The following is a 17,422-nucleotide window of genomic DNA, read 5'->3' as shown; positions in this document are numbered from 1 at the left end:
TTTACCTTTTTGCTGTCTTGGGGATAATGGTAGGCAAAATGATGTGTAACTGCAAATCAGCAGTGCCTTTTGCAATATCAGGATTGTGGCGTGGTGAGCGATCCCTCTGAAGTCTTCATAAAAGGTGGGAAATGGGGAAAGCTGAGATGAGTTCCAGGCTGTGGATGGGGGAAATGCACCACAAGGATATGAGATATCAGGTATGAGGCTAACAAATAGGTCATGGACATGATCTGCAGGCAGGGAGGGAAGAGGGAGGCAGGGACAGGACATCTCTGCACTGCCGGCTGTGTGTGCAGCTCAGCTCTTCCCAGGCCACCTTACACAGCTGAAAGCCCCATCAGGAGGAGTCCCTGGAGAGAGGGCTTGGGGCAGTTCAGGGTATGTGGGTGGACAAGGCTGGACCAGCAGCTGCCACAAGATACAGAGGCTGCAGCAGAATGAGAAAGCCTGACAGTGCTGGTTCTCGGCTGGTCACATCCACTCCTCATTTTGCAGCAAGAACTGCCATCAGGCCTCTCTCATAAGGAACTTCGGTGCTGCAGCCCAGGGCGCCTGGATGTCTGACACAGAAGGACAAGGGGTGTTGGGTAAAGACCTCTGTGGTGTTCAGCTCCAGGCTGGAGCTGTGGGCTTACAAGGGGGAAGCGAAGCAATGCAGTCTGCTATGGAGAACAGAGACGTAAACCTGGGTTAACATAGGTTGAGGCACCCAGAGATCTGGCCTAGTTCTGAGCTGGGCAAAGTTTGCTCCCCAGCTATAGTAAATTATTACAGAAATGCAACAAAACAATTTTTTCTACAAACCAAGGACAGGAATCACCAGCTGTTCATGTCACCCAGCTCCCTTTAGTCTGAAACAATTTGAGGACTGCCTTAGGTGGCATGAGCAGTCAGGTCAGGTTTGAAACGCAGAGCTCATTCCAGGGATCAGCATCTCCTTTTGAGACCTTTTGGTCAATCCCAAAGCAAGGCAAGGAGGTAAAATACAAACTCAGCTCACCTTCCCCATCAGTTCCACCTCTGGACCAATGGGGCTCAGCTGGGATGGGATGGGAAGTCATGTCTGCGCCCCCACGACTGCTGGATATAGGTTAGAGGGCCTAAAATGCCACCATAACCCATGGGACTTTGTTCACTGCCCAGGGTGGCCCGTCCCTCTCAGCTCTGCAGCCTGGCATATCTCACCAGGCTTATCTGGTCGCGTGCCCTCCTCCCTCCCCAGCCGTACCCCCAGGGCCAGGTTTTCCTGCTTTATCCCAAATGCTTATTTTTATTATTTTAAAACAAACAGAGTTGCATCTGTTTTGATTTGCAGAAGAAGGTTAGAGGGAGGTCAGAGCTGACATCTGGGCTGGAGATAACATTCCCGTCTAATTAGCAAGTCCTGAATAACGAGGGCCTTCCTGTCCCATCCCCCTGTCCTGGCGCGAGAGAGGGCAGAGCCACCGGAGGCCAGGACACAAATGGGGCAGGAGAACAGCCCCATTAGTCGGCATTTTGTTTCCCAGTGCCCCCAGACTGAGCTCGAGGGGCTGCTGAGAGGCGCCCACGGGTGACAGCCAGAAGCTGCCCCTCCTTTATCTCCACGTGGGCACTGTTGTGCAGTCGCCTGGCCTCCATGGCCCCTTTTTCCAGGTGTTTGGTCACAGCTTTCCGAAGTGCCAACAGTGCTGCCAGTCACCCCCGGGTCCTATTGCCTGGGGAGAGCCCATTCACCCTTTCTGCGATGCAGACGTTCGGGATTTAAACACCCTGGGCGCTACCCGTACTGCTGTATGTGTGGCAGGAGAAAACACCGGGACACATGAAGCCAGTGGGAGACAGATGAGATCCGTGGTGGGGTCCCCCCCAGCGTGGCTGGTCCATCCACTGCCCTCCCCTCAGTCTAGGGAGCTGTACGTTGGCAGCTCTGTCCCCGCTCTTGGGAATCGAGTGATTTATCAGGGCGGCACAACCTGCCGGGCTGACACGAGAGCAGCAGCACCGCAAAGAGGAAGCAGCCATGGCAGGAGCTGGCTTTGGCCAGGATCGGGGCTGGGGGAGACACAGTTTGTGTGGGATCCTGCAATTTGTAGACATATCCTCCCCGCACAGAGACACTGGAATAAAGCCTGACTCAGCTGGGAGAGAGCCTCCCCGGCTGAATCACCCCATGTTCTGCACCTTCCCTGCAGCTCCCCCACCGTGGGCTGGCTGTGCCCAGCCAGCACTTGCAAAACCCCATGAGATCATGGGCGAAGGCAAGCGTGGCGGGAGCTGAACCGCAGCCAGGTGTTCTCCAGGTGAGATTACAACACCGGGCACATCCGCTCCATGCAAAACCCCGGCTGACGCCCCTTAGCAGAGCGGGTGACACACCAACCTGCCTGCCCCGTCAGCCCCGTGGCGGGGGGATTTGCTGCCAGCAGCCTCCAGTGCACAGCCATCCTCACCAGAAATGCCGCAGCCCATTGATTCCTTGGAGGGGACGTCACCTTCATTGCCAGTCTTGGAATAAAGCCCTGCAGAGGGAAGGAAAGAGGAGGCAGAGGAACAAGGCCTGGGATTTAACACCAGCAGAGCTCACCCACACCGTGCCCTGGCTGCAGAGGACGAGGCTGGAAATCGTGTCCTTGGGTCAGCCATGTACCACCAGCTGCCACAGGCTGGGCACGGTGTCACAGGGAGGCACAGCATCGAGGGGAGCAGCAGAACAGGGAGATGACAGCAACCTAAGGAGTTTGCTTGTGGACACGGCCACATGCTGCCAGTTTCTGTGGTGCAGGCTCCAGTGAGACCAGCAGTGATGGGTCCCTCATGTTCCTGCATCCGTTGATCTCAAGGGTGCTGCCAGCTTCTGCCTTCCTGTGCAACGCCAGACAGCTTCAGAAAACCCCAAATGTGCTTCCTCTGAATGTCACCAAGAAAACCCAAACTGAGAACAGAACTTGAGCCCAAGGCCAGGGAAAGGGGAACGGGAACTATACAGGGCCCAGACAGGTACAAGGCGGTTGGTGTGCTGGGCAACCGCATAGTTTAGCATTAGAAATGCAGTGACAGGTGTGACAGCAGCGACCTTTAATATTGCCCAAGCTCTAAGAAAAGTCTCCATGCTCCTGCCAGGATCTTAGGGCAAAGCCCATGGGACCCAACGTGGCTGGGAAGGGGAAGCTGCACTCCTCAGGTGGAGAGCTAAGCTGAAAGAGCTAAGCTGAAGGATCAGCCCCTTGAGAGCAAACCCGGCGAGCGAGAAAGAAGAACATGAGGGTTTTGTCTTGTAGCTTCCTGCCAAAAACTGGCATGGCTGTAAACACGAGCGCAGAACAATAAGATCTCCTGTCCCAGCAGCTGCTAAAGCTGTCACCTGGGGAGCTTCCTGCAGTCAGCCAGTGGAAGGACAAAAAGGAGCTCCTCCATGCTTTCCTGCAATTTGTCATATGCCAGATCTCTGCTCTGCTCAGTCCCTACCATCCTCCCTTTCCCCAGAGCCGCCTGTCTCATGCTCTGAGAAGAGGATGTGGTTACGAAGACCAGCTTCTGGTGAGGAGCAAACTCATCGTTCAGCCTTGCTTTTCCAAGCAGCAAGAAGTGCTTTTCTTTACGACTTCTGAGTCACCCGATAGCCTTCCCACAGACAGATTTTCCCCTGGGCTGGTTCTGCAGGCACTGCATGGACTTCCCCCGTACCTGGGTCCGTGTGGCCCAGAGAGACCCGCAGCACTCCGCAGGTCCTCTCTGCCCGCCACGCATCGCAGCTCCAGGGCTTACAGTGCCCAAAGAGTTGGCGCGGTGCTGCCACCGGCTTCTTTTCAGACCACCGCGCCTTTCTAAGGCGTTAATCTCTGGGTCTGAACACTGGCATGCTGGATCTCTCCTCACGGGTGAGTATTTTTAGAAAGTTTGAGCTCAGACTTTGCAGTCACTCCTGAGTTATGCCAGGACGAAAAGAAAACAACCACTTTCGCCTGAACAATACAGGCACGGAACAAAAAGCCACTGCAAATGGGCTTTTTCAGCATCACTCAAAACTAGCCGAGCTTTGAAAGATGAAACTTGCAGTCAAAAAAAAAAAAAAGAGAAAAAGAAAAAAAAGGCTCCTAGTGAACAGAAAGGGCTTTGACAATTTACTTAAAAAGCCAGATTAAAGCAAAACGAGGTTATATAAATACTGGCGGGCGTGCCGGATCTTGCCTGCAGTGCGGCACTCCATCGCAGCCGCTGTGCTAGCCGGGCCCAGGGCGTTCGTTACCTGCTGCAGTGTGGCACGGCCCTGCGGTTAAAGCCACCTGCAAGGAAAGGAGCCCTGCAGTCCCTGCGCCCACGGCTACAGGCCCTGCAGCAAAGCGTTATTGCCTCATGCTGGAGCAAGAAAGCAACCTCAGGGGATGCAGCTCCTCTGTGTCCCGAGGCCATGAAGCTACTCGTGCAGAGCCAGCTGGGACAAACACCCTCTCGCTGCCAGCTGTATGGGACCGGCATGGAGGAGCTGCAGCTGCACGGGTGGCTGGAGGTCACCATCGTCTCTGGAAACCACCGAAATCTCTGGTGCATTTTGTACCCTCCGGACAGCTTGAAGTGGATGTTTCTGAGGACTCTCATTGCAAAAAATTTCCTGTTTTTCACTATTGCTCAACCACTACTCTGCTCATGGGAGAGATGGAGCCAGGGTGCCTTCAGCAGCAGAGGGATGAGTGGTGTGTGCCAAGAAGGGTACCAGGAGCTCAGCCTTCCCCTAAGCAGGAGAACAAGCAGGCTGGCTCCTGTCCTCTTCTGTCAGCAGCTACAGCTGCTGGAGACATCTGTGAGCCCCAGAAGCTCCTGGCAGTCTCCACAACAGAGAACAAGAGTATGTGAGTGGATAAACACATACATATATGTACAGCGACGCTACTCCACAGTAGCTGCAGGCCATGGAGAAAAAACAGTCAATTGTAGTGCACTTTTATCACAACTGTTTGGATTACAAGTGCCTAGGAAGTCAATGTGGGCGGGAAGGAGGTTGGGTGCTGCCCTGCTGCCCGCAGCTGCCAGCTCTCCTCTGCCCACAGGGGATGAGCAGCCCCGGCGTCCCCTTCTGGCCTCTCCTCACAGGACCGGTCTCCCTGTCTCACTGCCAGTGGGGACCTGTTGCCACCAGGAAGGGACACACAGGGTTCATCCTCACTCCACCCCCATGAGGATGTGGGGTGCCACATTTTCAAGCCCTCCCTGGAGGCCTCCAGTTTCCTCCCATTTGGCTCCTCTGGGTGTAAGAAATTTCCCTCCTACCCTTTGCCATTGCATGGATTTCCTCTGCTGCTCCTGCCTCCACCCTTCCCTCGATGGTAGGACGTACCTCGGGGGAAAAAAGCAACCAGGCATGGCTCAGCACAGCAGCCCCCTCCAGCTTCACACCCAGCCCACGGTTACCACTCTCACCGTGAGTTGCAGCATCTGGTTTTTGCCTGAGAAAGGCTTTAAGAGGGAAAGTGTTGCTGAAATTAAAAGCTGCAGAGGCAGAGAAACCACGAAGCTCACAGGTGCGCCCACGTCCTTGAGAAGAGGGGCAGGAATGAGTCCTCCTCCACGATGGACTTGAGCCTGGGTGGGATACAGGGGCAGGTAACGAGGGCAGGACTGTGTAACAGGTGATCTAGTTTGGTTTTGGTCTGGAAGTCAAGACTTTGATTAGTTCTATCTTATCTTTTTATTGCTTAGGATATTGCAGCTGTGCAATTGTTACTCTTTAACTTGGAGGAAGAAGAAACTCACTGCAAGCGCTTGACACGGTTCAGCAGCAGTTTTGAACAACACTGAGTTTAAAACATTGCTGCTAACAGCCTTGCAGGGCTGGAGATTTTAATTGCCAATTCTGTCTGAATACTGTGAGTACTTAGTTGAAAAAAATTGGGGGGGGGGGGGGGGGAGTAAAAGCTCAAAGTGATGAACAAACAGGGCAAAGAGCCCAGCCAGGCTAGTGAAAGGCCCTGCCTGGGGCAGCGTTAGTGGTGGCTGTTTCCCTGTTGACATGGAGCTGGTCTTTGTTTTGTTCTTTGTGCAGGAGGAATCATATAAAATGTTGATAAAGCAAAGGATTTACTGTCAGTGCTGGGTGGACGGCCTGCTGAGGCCAGACCTCATTGGAACCAAACGTGACCAAAACTGTCCCCCCTTCAGAGCTGCAAGGGACCCCATATACACAGCCCCCTGCCTGCTGCAAACCAGCAACCTGAATTTTCCATCCTCTACAAGCGCTTCAAGCTGCTCTTGGCGTAGCACCCTTAGCGGAGTAGGTTACACAGCTCTCCCTCCTTGCAGGCATTCTCCGTGGCCTGGAGCAGGTAGAGGTTAACATGGAGTTTAGCAGGCAGACACAAACATCTCAGGGCAAGGAGCAGCTGTGTTGGGGCTTGATGCAAGCATAAAGCCAACAGAAATGAATGCAAAACCTCTGCTTGCCTTGGACAGGACCACGAGGACAAGAGGCACTGCACCTCACTTTTGAGGAGGGATCTCAGTGTTGGGTTCAGAATGTGCCTGGGGAGGCAGAAGCGGGTTTAGCTCGGCTTTGCTCCCCTTGAGAAGGCAGCGACCACCATGTCCTCTTAACCACCAGGAACATTAGAAGCTGAGAAAGCTGCTGTAATGTGTGCAGGCTAGGGCAGAAGAGCAAAATGCTCAACAGATCAGAGGAGCATTCGATGTATTTAACTCCAAAAGGGAAGACCGACTGGATCCTTTTCCCAGCTGACATGGAAAAAGCACCTGCTGCTGAGAAATTACCTTTTACTTTGGCTCTCTTCTCAGGGAAAGACCAACATCACTTTCAGGTGGCATGAAAATTGCTGTGCAACCCCTCTTTTAACCGCTACATAAATACACTGCTGGTAGTGCTTCCCACTTGCACCTCCATTATTAACAGCAGCTGTGGGAATCCCTGAAGCCTCCCCCAGCAGTCAGCAAACAGGGAGCTGAATTAAGTTCCTGCCACAGAAAACATCCTTGTGCTTCAAGTCCTGTCCTGTGGCAAAAACTGTGCAAAGCGCTGGGAGAATCTCAAGGTGCCCCCCAAACCTCTCCTCCTCTCCGCCCGCCATGCTGTTTCTGAAGGATTTCCACAGGGCACCCTGCATGTGGGCCTTCAGCATTTATCTCAAAGAAACAGTTGTGGCTTTCACATAATGCGCCCTAAAGCGTGCTGGCACTTTAACAGCTGAATGGTACCTTAGCTCCACTTTTCCTTAGAAGGAAGTGATAAAATAGCTAATTTATACTGCCCCTTAATTACACAATGCAAAGTCACTGTGTTTTTTCCTGTTCTGTACGACGGTGAAGCATGAACATTGACTATTGTCGGGTACGTGACGCTGTTCCCCTATTTTTCCTGCTCATGCAGGAAAATGGAGATGGTCGTTACTAGAAGTGTTTACAGAGCAGGAACACTGAAACTGCAGGGCAAATTGCCCAGCCTGAAACATGAGCAGGACACAAGCAGCATAGCTTCTGTGGTCTCCCAAATAAAATAAAATGTAAGTTTTTACTCATCGTAACTGACCAACAGTTCTTTATCAAATTACATCCAAGTGACATCACCTCTAGCAGCATGCCAGGGGTGAGATCAGCCCAGCGTGGATGGGGAGGTACCCACCCCGGGGGATCAGCACCACCTCACGGTGTTGCCCTGGGGTGACTGATGGAAACAGGTAGCAGCAGCGATGCCTGCAGCGCTGCAGTTGCAACAGGACGTGCAGGACTTTGATCTCCACTCCCCTGCTTCAAAAGGTCATAAATCGTTATTGCACACGTGCAGAAGAAAATTGCCCCGCTGCTCATAACAACCTATGCCAGGGAGGCGAAATGGAGCAGAGCCAAAGCAGAGTTAAGAGTGATTGAAGGAAACAGAAGCTGGGAAGGCAAAAAAAAAAAAAAAAAAGCAGCTTGTACATGGTTATTAAGCACTTACAATGTTCTCATGCAGCTTAGATAAGCAAACAGGAATTAAGCATTACATGGGCATCAGCCCTGGTGCTGTACTCTGCCGACAAGCACACGAGGAGGCTGGGAGCAGGCACTGCATAGGGAGACCGGCAGCACTTGGAAGCCAGGTTAGCTGGGAACAGGTGTCTATGGGGAGGAGGAGGAAGAGATGGGAAGGGCTGAAGGCTGCTTGCGATAGATAGGAACACACAACTGCCTCCCTTAGTCTAAAGGTCAGGGCAATTAAAGACAAAAGACTGCCTTCTGGCAAGGCTCACCTGTGTGAGCAGATGTAATCATTCACGAAAGGGAGAGGGACACTCTCAGGCTCCTCGAGCAGGAAAGGAGAAAAGCGGGGGGGGGGGGGGGGGGGGGGGGGGGTTGGGGGGGTGGCAGGGTAGCAAGCACAGCTGATTCCTTGTGCACAACAAGCTGCTGCTCCTCTGCACGCAGGAGGTGAGTCCTCCTTCTGGCATCCCAGACCCAGCAGCACTCAAAGGGGGTCCCAGAAGCAGCACTGAAAGCCCCGTGGAACTAATCCACTTGTTTGTTTTTCAGCACATTACCTTTCAGTAGGGATCAAGTTGTAACCTGCACTTTCTCAACCCATTGTTAGGAACCAGCCACTGTGCTGCTGATGCTCCCTGTCATCTCTCTGGACAGACAAGGGACTTCCCTGTGATTTCTGAAAATCAAGTTTTATTCTCCAGCTAGACAGCAGTGACCAATAAAGTTCTCTTAATTATAGACCTACAAAAGAAGATCCATAAAATACTTCTATTTTATCTTATAAAATTATGATGGGAGCCAGTGGGTTTGTGGAGGAGTTGTACCTGTCCCAGCCACATGAGGACACAGGGACAGAGAGACAGGTTTCACAGACAAAGCAGAGGCGTTCTCAGCTTTAAACAAACCCACCCAGGACAGGTATGTACCCACATTTTGCAGGGAGCAGCTGCCCTCTGCTCTGGGCTATTAAATGCTAGGCAAAGAGAAAAACATTCCTCCTCTTAACTCAGCAGCAGCTCCGCGTGTCAGCTCTTTGCTGATAAACACAGGCTCCTAATTCCAGCCACATTCCCCATTTTGAGAACAAGCAGCCCCGCTCCTCAGCACCTTTTACAACTACTGCTGTGCAAGAGAAGGGGGAGTGGGAGGGAAGGGTTACAACATGGTGCATCTCCAAAAAACCCCAAACCAGAAGAAAACCCCAGGTGGTACAAGGCAGGCAGTTCATGTGCCCCTCAGCTCTCCCTGGCAAGGAATGCACAACATGGATGTGTCCAGAGGCAGAGGTACAGCCACCCTTTTACTTCAGGCTCCGATGAGTTTCTTGAGGAATGCCTCCAGCTGATCCTCATCCTTTATCCCCACAAACTTATCCACCACGTCTCCGTTCTTCATAGCCAGCACGGTCGGCACTGCTGACACCTGGGAGCAACAGAAATGGGGAGACAGAGGTAAGCAGAGGCTGCAGGGAGCCCAGCTGCACCCAGGCCCCAAATGGAGCTCTGCAGAAGTGGCTACAAGGGAGCTGAGCATACACTGCTCAAGGGTAACACGTCCGCTTGCAAAACACAGGCCAGCCAAGTTCCTCCTCTCCCTGTGGCCTCATCTCTGCACTGACTTACATTGCACTGGTTAAGTCAAGGCTGAGCAGCTTTTTGAGTTTAAACAAGACCCAAAAATTTAAAGACAAACCCAAAGCTCATATAAAAACAAACAGGTAAATCTTTCCCCCCCGCCCAGTACAAATTCCTCCTCTTCTCTTTTGTCCTACCATAAGCAAACAAACCTGGTCTTTTACCAGGACACCTCTCAGGCATGATGACCTTTGGCCAGTGTAGGGCCAGGGCGGTATCAGACTGAACCTGTGTTCTCCAGACAGGACTGGAGCTGGTTGAGGGTTCCCCACCCACCACTGCACAGGCAGATTTCCTGCTCCATCCTACCCTGGTAATGACAACCCCCTCCAACCCATCCTTCCTTTTCTGCTCCTGTTTTCAGTGCTTTAGCTGGTCACACACTAGTGGCTGTCCCCTGCGGATCTCTGACGATTAGGTAAGAAGTGAAAATGTCCCTCTGACCAGAGCCAGCAGGCAGCTGCACTGCTCCAGGCACCGCTTTTTTAGCCCAGAACAAAGTTTTCTGAGAATTATCCAAGAGAACAGCAGTGGAAATCACAAATCCCCAGGGACTTGCCAGCTGACCGGCGACAGAAGAGACCCTGGGGACATGATTCGGAGAAGGAGCAACCAGAGCTCGGAGAGCTGCGGCAACAGAGAGATCCGGTCATGTTTCTTTGGTGCCCTTATCTCTGCAAAGCCTCCCCCCCAAAACACGTCCTGTCCTTATCTCGCCTGCTGCCTCCCCGCCTGTGGGGCCTTCCCACGTGCGCTGCCAGCCCCGCTGCCAGCAAGGATCTGCAAATCCTTCTTCAGGAAACCTGCCAGAGGGCTGGCTCTTCTCCCATCGGGAGCCTGAGATGAAAGGGACATCTTGTGCTTCCCTTCCTTCCCACCCAGCTGGCCAGTCCAGCACAGCTCCCAGCAGTCTGTCTGTCTTCCAGGGCTTGAACAGCCTCATCTGAAGGGCTGCGGCAACGTGCGATCTTCAGCTCCTCCTAGTGACTGGCAGGAGCTGATCCGGAGGGCTTGGGCCTCAGTACTGGCGACAGTGCTGCCAACGTGCTCCCCTGTGATTTTGGGGCAAGAAAGAAGGTACCGGCACTGCACTCAACTGGTCTTTCCCTCTCTGCCCTTTAAGAAGGGCAAAGCTCTGCTGAGCCTCCCTCTGGTTTGCAAAGCGTGTTAATAACGAGCGCAGTTACCCCAGCTCAATCCAAAAAAACGCAGTGTGCCCAACCAGCAACAGCGAGTGTCAGGCCATTACGGGCTGGGTGACTCTTTGAAGCACTACAGAGGAGCAGATAAAACCAAGTTCCAGGGCTCCACATGCTGACCAGCACACCCACTAGCTTCATGCAGCCTCAATCCCTTCATCTCCTCCCTTTTCATGGCACTGAGCAAACCTCAAAGAATGGGTGGCAGGTCCAGGGCTAGTGCTGCAGAGCTGGGTGAGAACCAGGGGCACCGAGCAACTTGTTTCTGCCCAGAGAACATGAGGCTTTTAACAGCTTCCTTCCTGCTAGCTGCAGCAAGGGTGGCCCAGTAATGGAGCATGTACTTTGTTTTGCTGCTTGAGAAGCCATGGGAATTTCTAGAAGGGAAAGTTGGGGCTTGCTTTTTTTTTCTTCCCTTTTTTCTTCTTTCTTTTGGGTCTCATCCACACTGAACCTAAAAAAACCCCTCCTCCTCCCTCAAGAGCATTTCTAGAGGAAAAGTCAGGCTGCTTTTGATCAGCACTGACCAAACAGATAAATAAATAAGCACAGCCATCCAGGCTATTCCTGGCAGCATCCATACCAAGGGAGTTCTCTCCCATCTGAAACTGGAGCTTTTACACAAGCTCAGGTGCCACACAACAAGCAGGGGGAAGGATTTCACCCAGGCTTCAGAATGAGGCGTAACACAGGACCGAGCTCCGCTGATGAACGACCATCCCTGCATCCAGCAGCTCTCCAGGGCTGCCCAGCCGGAGAAGGGGCTGCCCTTTCCCAGTGGCCACATGCGCGGGCAACAGGCCAAGGCAAGGGACAAATCTAAAGAATTTTAAGAGATGGCAGATTAAACAAAAGTATTCCTTCTCCCTTTCTGCTCTCAGGGTGAGAGGTCAGGAACAGGCTGGAGGAGCAGAGAAAGGCCACAACCAGAGATGAAAGGTGTAAGATAAAAGGAGGAATCCCTAGAGAAAGAACTTTTGTGCTGGGCATAACCAGACGAGGAAGGGCGTTGGGGATGTCTCTAGTCACAGGAAACGCGTCCCTGCTTCGTGCTAAGCCAGGATGGCTGGGAGCCAAGGGCAGACGGCGGCAGCGCGTGTGAAGGAATGCGCCAGCATTCCTCAGCTCTTCCAGGGGGTCTCTCCCCCTCGCCCTGCCTCCCCCCACGCCAAAGAGGCTGCTGAAGAGGATGTTGTGCAATCAGGCAGCAAGCCGGGGGCTGCACGCATGGGCAGGGGAATAAACATGGATGGAGACTTCCTGGCAGCTACTGGATGAGTTGTGGGGGTGGCACAGACCCTGAAACGAGAACTTTCTCAGCCTGCAGACATCTGATCCCCAATGTAATGGCTTTAAAACAAGTAAATCTTTCCTGATCCCTCCCAAATTCCACCTTTGGTTCTCCTGATCTCTCCCAAACACTACCTTTGGTCCCTCTTTAATCTCAATTTGGTGTCTTCTCATCAGCCCTGATGCTCACATCACCTTAACCAAGCATGTGCTCAGCACATGAACCAAACTTCTGCCTTTAAAAGGATGCCCCAAACTATGAAGACCAAAGCAAAAACATCTCCTTTACCCCTACCTGTCTGCAGCTATCCTACTCACAGACACTGCCTAGGCATAGGGTCTTAGCCACAGGGATAATGGTCATGTAACATGCATCACTCAGATTAGAGGATGCAACAACAACCCACAGGCCCTCCTGCAAAACAAAAACTTCATTGTGTTTATATATAAAGGCTCCAGAAGGAATTGCTGGCAGCCAGCCCTTGCCTACAGCCCAAATCCTGCCTGCACCTATGCCACCAGGGCTGCAAGACAGGCAGACCCTGCAGACAAATGCGTGTACACCGTGGGCTGTGCAGCTGCTCACTCGCTGTCCGGTGGGAGAGCACAGGCAGCGTGTCATCAAGCCTGCACAGCTCAGGAATTTTCAGCCTCTTTTTACAGACCTTTCTTCACACGCACACTCTCTTGTTTGCCATTTTCCAGTCATCTGAGATTATCCTCTTGTAATCCCACCTAATTTCGTCTACTGGAAGGCTTGGAACAATACAAGAGTTAAGCTAATAATCTCTATTCTCCTTTTCTCCTTAGGGTGGTTACTACCAGAGCCTTGTCTGCATCTATGAGGATTTACACACTTTCTGACCACCACTGAAACAACCTCGCCCTCTTCAACTTCTCACCAGCACCCTCAAGCCATCCAGCCGTCGGCCTTGTGACACACAGCCCTGCTCACGAGCCGGCAGGCACCCTCCTTGGCCTGGAGCCCATCTGCCAGCCCATCAGCGCAGAGGAGAGCACTGGAGGCTCTCGTGCTCAGCTTGTGGAAGCTGCAAGTCACATTTGTGGGCACCAGCTGGGCGGACACGCCACCACAGCACATGCAGAAAGGTCTCCTTGGGAAAGAGTGGGAGGGAACAAGCTGCTTCCACTTCCTTCTCCTTCCGACTCTGCAGGGTGTGGGAACGGCCCAGAGCGTCTCCTCCAGGCGCAACGAGATGACAGCTTGCTCAGGAGGTGGTTCACACTTTGCTGGGCAACTTGAGGAGCTTCCTGTGCTAGCCTCCACCCTGGGAGCGGGACTTCATCTGCGGAGGGGGAGCAGCTGCATTTCGTGATACGCAAGTGAAAATTAAACACTTTCCTCCCTGTAAACCACAGCAGCAAGATGCCCTGTCTCCACAGACTGTGGTGGTGTTTACAAGGAGAGACAACGGGGGGGGGCAAGCACAGTTGTCAGAGGGATTTCTGCATTTCTTAAGCTACCTAATCACTGACAAAGGGAAAAGATAAATAAATCACATAAACCAAGGCCATGGCTTTCTCCAGCCACTCTGCTCCTTGCTGGGAGCAAGGCAGCTCAGGGAACATACACGACAGGCACGTGAAACACAAGCGTAAGCACCAAGGTCTGTGCTTCTCCAGAGTGGGACGCACGCTCCTGTTGCCTCTGTGTGTTCTCCGACCTGGCTTCCACCTGTCCAAACAAAACTCACGGTTTCTCCTTGTGCTGCAGCTTGAGGGAGGGACATTATCACCCAGCAAGAAATCCTGAACAAGGAAGGGAAAGAGGACAGGCTGGCTGCGCAAAGAACCGTGTTCAAGACCGGAACGGACTTGGGCTTGTTACTTCATGTTCCTGCCCTGCACCTGAGCATGCATGCAGTAAAACACTGCATATGCTGCGAGGCTCCTCCAGGGCAGGCAAGCATTTACATTGACAAACGCCTGCAAGGCTTAGAGGACACACTTCTGCAGAATTAGAGGTGGGGATGCTGAGCACAAGCAGAAGAGCTGGAGGGGAACCAAGCAGCAAAATCCACCAAAGGATCAGGAACCTGCAGGCACTGGGTTTCCCCTCCCCGCCAACACCACCACTGTGCAGGCACGCCTCTCCCCAGGGAGGGACCTTCTTGGCACCAACAGCAAAGGAAAGCCCATGCTCTTCCAGCTCCTACCTCGTACTCAATAGCAAGGTCTGTGTGATCGTCAATGTCCACTTTGGCCATCAGCACCTTCCCCTCCTGCTTGGCCACCACCTTCTCTAACCTGGGGCCTAGGATCTTGCAGGGGCCGCACCACCTGATGGAGAAAGAGGAGAGGAGACATTAGAGGAGGCAAGCGCAGCAGTGGCTGTGGAAGGCTTGCTGGTACGCTAGTGCCTTTACCGCCATTGCCATTCCATTCAAGAGCCAGCCTGGAAACACCATTCCCAAACCACGGCTTAGAAAAACGTTTCTCTCACAAAGGAGCTGTCAAAGGAGAGGGTTGGATGGGTTTGGGGGGTGGGGAGTGGAAGAAGAGGTCACCATTCAGCATTCCTGGTGCTTTTGACATCATTTCTCTCACACTGCAGTCCACTCTGCCAGCCTTGGTGGTCCTCCTGCCCCCTCTTTGCAGCTGTTCATCCCTACCCTGCCTCGCTGGTGCGTATGTGCAGAGCTGTGACCCTGCTGAGACAAAGCTGCCCTAAAGCAAGCGTCGCTGCCAGGTGCAGGGGGTCACAGCCCAAACTCAAATCAGTTTATGACAATTATCAGACCATAGACTTCCCCTCCGCACTCACCATGGGGTTTACAGAAATTCCCCTTTAGCTGGAGAACTCCCAGAGATGTCGCATCTCTTCAAAAAGAGACCACCTGTTCCAAACCCAAGTGCAGCAGCAGCAGAGTTTGTGAGGTCCTGTACACAGAAACCACTCCCTGCATCCTCTGTCTGCACCAGTTAGGATGCTGTGAACTCGGTTCAAGAAAAACAGGAGTTAAAGCTCTACGTGCCCTTTGGTTTTAAAATCGAAGCTCTAGTAAACTTCGTTCCTCCTCAGCCTCCCTCCATATCAGGTTTCAGACTTGCAACTATTTGTCTTCTCCTCCCTGGATGATCCCAATTAACATTCATTTTGGGCTGTCACTTTGGTCTGTTCAGAGCAGAAGTTTTCAGGCTGTTTCATATTCTGTTTGCCCAGAATCAGCCACAACAGGCTCACGTGACAGCACTGCAGGACTATGAAAATACTTGAGAAAACAAAAATAATCAGTATTGTTAATCCAGCAGATAATATCTAGGAATATTTTTACTGGCAAGAGGATGACGACATTTTTAACAATGACAAATGCTGCTGTTGGTATCATGTGGCTGTTATTAATACATAAAGGCATTTGTTGTCAAAAGCCCTGCCTTAACAGCACGCAGCATAAGAAAACTGGAAAGACAGAACATGACGGTGCAGGAGTATACCAAGCGCAGCGTTCTTACATGGCTGTTAATTTAGTGATTTTAAGAGGACATTTAATCCACGAAGCTAAAAAAAGGGAGATATCAGAGCTTTTTCTTAAGGTGTCTTTTACAGGATGATGCAACACCAGGGCCAGGGTGACACCCAAGCACTTGGGAGGTGCAGTTCCCCCAGGGAACGCCTTCCTGGCATTTTAGTTTTATGCTCCTGCAGGGTGTAGCTACCTCCACAGCGGTTCAACCCAATGGGTGAAACCTCTATGGATTGCGCCGTAGGAGCACCGGGCGGTCGGCAGCTCCACAGCTCAGGAAGCCCTCAGGCACACTCACATCCCCAGTGCACCCAGAGTGCCACTGCATCAGGAAAGCAGCAGGGACACACCTGCGTGTCCAACTGCAGTGAGGGGCGCAAGAGCTGTGGGGGGGAACTTACTGTGCGTGGAAGTCCACCACAACCGGTTTGGGGTTGTTCACCACTCGGTCCTGAAAGTCACTGCCGTCTTGCACGTTGAAGGTGCTCCCGCAGCCTGTTGAGGTGCCAAAGGCCCTCCTGTGGGGTGCCAGGGGGCCACGGAACATCCGTTGCCCCTGTGGGGGCAATGTCCTGGGGGTAAGGGACAGCAGCCGCTGGAGCACCAGCCTCTGGGCCATCTGTGGGGAGAGGAGAAAATATGTGGGATGGGTGCATCCACAGTGCTCTCTGCTCAGAGCCTCCTCGGCAGAGCAGCCCCCAAGCCAGCAGGTGCCCCAGACAGAAACATATGGGGCACCGCAGTGGAGCACTTACCGCCCCACGCCCATCCCTTGCCATGCCACTGCAGCTCCAGCCCCACAGCCATGGGGCCCCAACCCCCAGCTACAGACCCCAGCTTTCTCCCCACCTCCGCGGGGCAGGGCCCCCGCCCCAAGCGCAGGGTGCCCGTTTTCCCCGGCCCTACAGAGCAGAGCCCGCCCCGCTCCTTCCCACCCACGGGGCAGGCCCCCCCCAGCCACGCTGCCCTGATACCATGGGGCACGGCTCCTTCAGCCACAGGATCCCAGCAGGCCCCACGAGTGGGACAGGGCCGCACAGCCATGGGGCTCCCCTGTCAGCCCCCTCCCAACCCCGTGGGGAAGGACACCGCCCCACAGCCCACGGGGGCCCCACTACTGCTCCTCCAGCCCCGCAGGACGGGGCCCCCCAGCCATAGGGCTCTCACTCCCCCCAAACCCACGGGGACACACACGCACCCCCCGCCCCGAACCGCAGCCCCCACCCCGCACCTTCCCGGGCCCGGAGGTGACCCACGCCCAACCAAACTTCCGCTTAGCGCCCCGCCCACTCGCGCGCTGATTGGTCGTCGCCGCAGGAAGGCTGCGAATAACGGAACGGGCACTCTCCGAGCCGATTGGCCGCCGCCCCAAGCGTCGATCTCTGACTGGCCGTCGCGGCCGTCCTTTAAGCCCCTTCCCACCGCCCTGTGGGGGCGGGCCGGCTGTGTCACGCGGGGCGAGCCCTAGGTGCTGATTGGCCGCGGCGCCCTCCAATAGGCGCCGCGAGCGCTCCAGGGGCGTGGCGCACCTTCCGCACGTGGCGTGGGCCGCGTCCCGTCCCGCCCATCCGCAGCCGGCGGCTCCCCCGGATGGGATCGGATGGGATCGGAGGGGATCGGATGGGATCGGAGCCTCCGTGAGCTGTCCCGGAGGACGCAGCCCGGCCCCCCCCGGCCCTGCGGCCAGCAGTTCACTCCCTTCCACGCAACGCACCGGGGCAGGGCACCGAGTCCAACCTGCCACCCTGCTCCCACGGGTGACTACGAACCAGCCGGGGCTCATCGCTCCCCCCCCCCCCCCGCGGCGTTTGTAACCGCGACGCCCGACGGAAAATGATTCGGAGCCGGCGCTCCCCGCCCCTGACAG

At 54.0% G+C, this 17,422-nt stretch overlaps 1 protein-coding gene across 3 annotated transcripts; it reads right to left on the bottom strand.

The window, feature by feature from the left end:
* Positions 1-8,617: 8,617 nt before the first annotated feature.
* Positions 8,618-16,945, bottom strand: TXN2 (thioredoxin 2). 3 transcript variants are annotated; one of them, XM_075753473.1, is made up of 4 exons: positions 16,787-16,945; positions 15,957-16,174; positions 14,248-14,371; positions 8,618-9,369 (listed from the first exon to the last, which is right to left on the bottom strand). In XM_075753473.1, the coding sequence occupies exons 2-4, from the start codon at positions 16,172-16,174 to the stop codon at positions 9,253-9,255; spliced, it is 459 nt and encodes a 152-aa protein (XP_075609588.1). In that variant the 5' UTR covers positions 16,787-16,945; the 3' UTR covers positions 8,618-9,252. The 3 variants fall into 3 exon arrangements, with proteins under 3 accessions (XP_075609588.1, XP_075609598.1, XP_075609579.1); XM_075753483.1 differs by lacking the exon at positions 16,787-16,945 and adding an exon at positions 16,530-16,670; XM_075753464.1 differs by lacking the exon at positions 16,787-16,945 and adding an exon at positions 16,388-16,448.
* Positions 16,946-17,422: the final 477 nt, after the last annotated feature.

The sequence above is a fragment of the Balearica regulorum genome, chromosome 1 (assembly GCF_011004875.1).
Source record: "Balearica regulorum gibbericeps isolate bBalReg1 chromosome 1, bBalReg1.pri, whole genome shotgun sequence".
In the NCBI taxonomy this organism is placed as follows: Eukaryota; Metazoa; Chordata; class Aves; order Gruiformes; family Gruidae; genus Balearica; species Balearica regulorum.
This window is presented reverse-complemented; position numbering and strand designations above follow the sequence as displayed.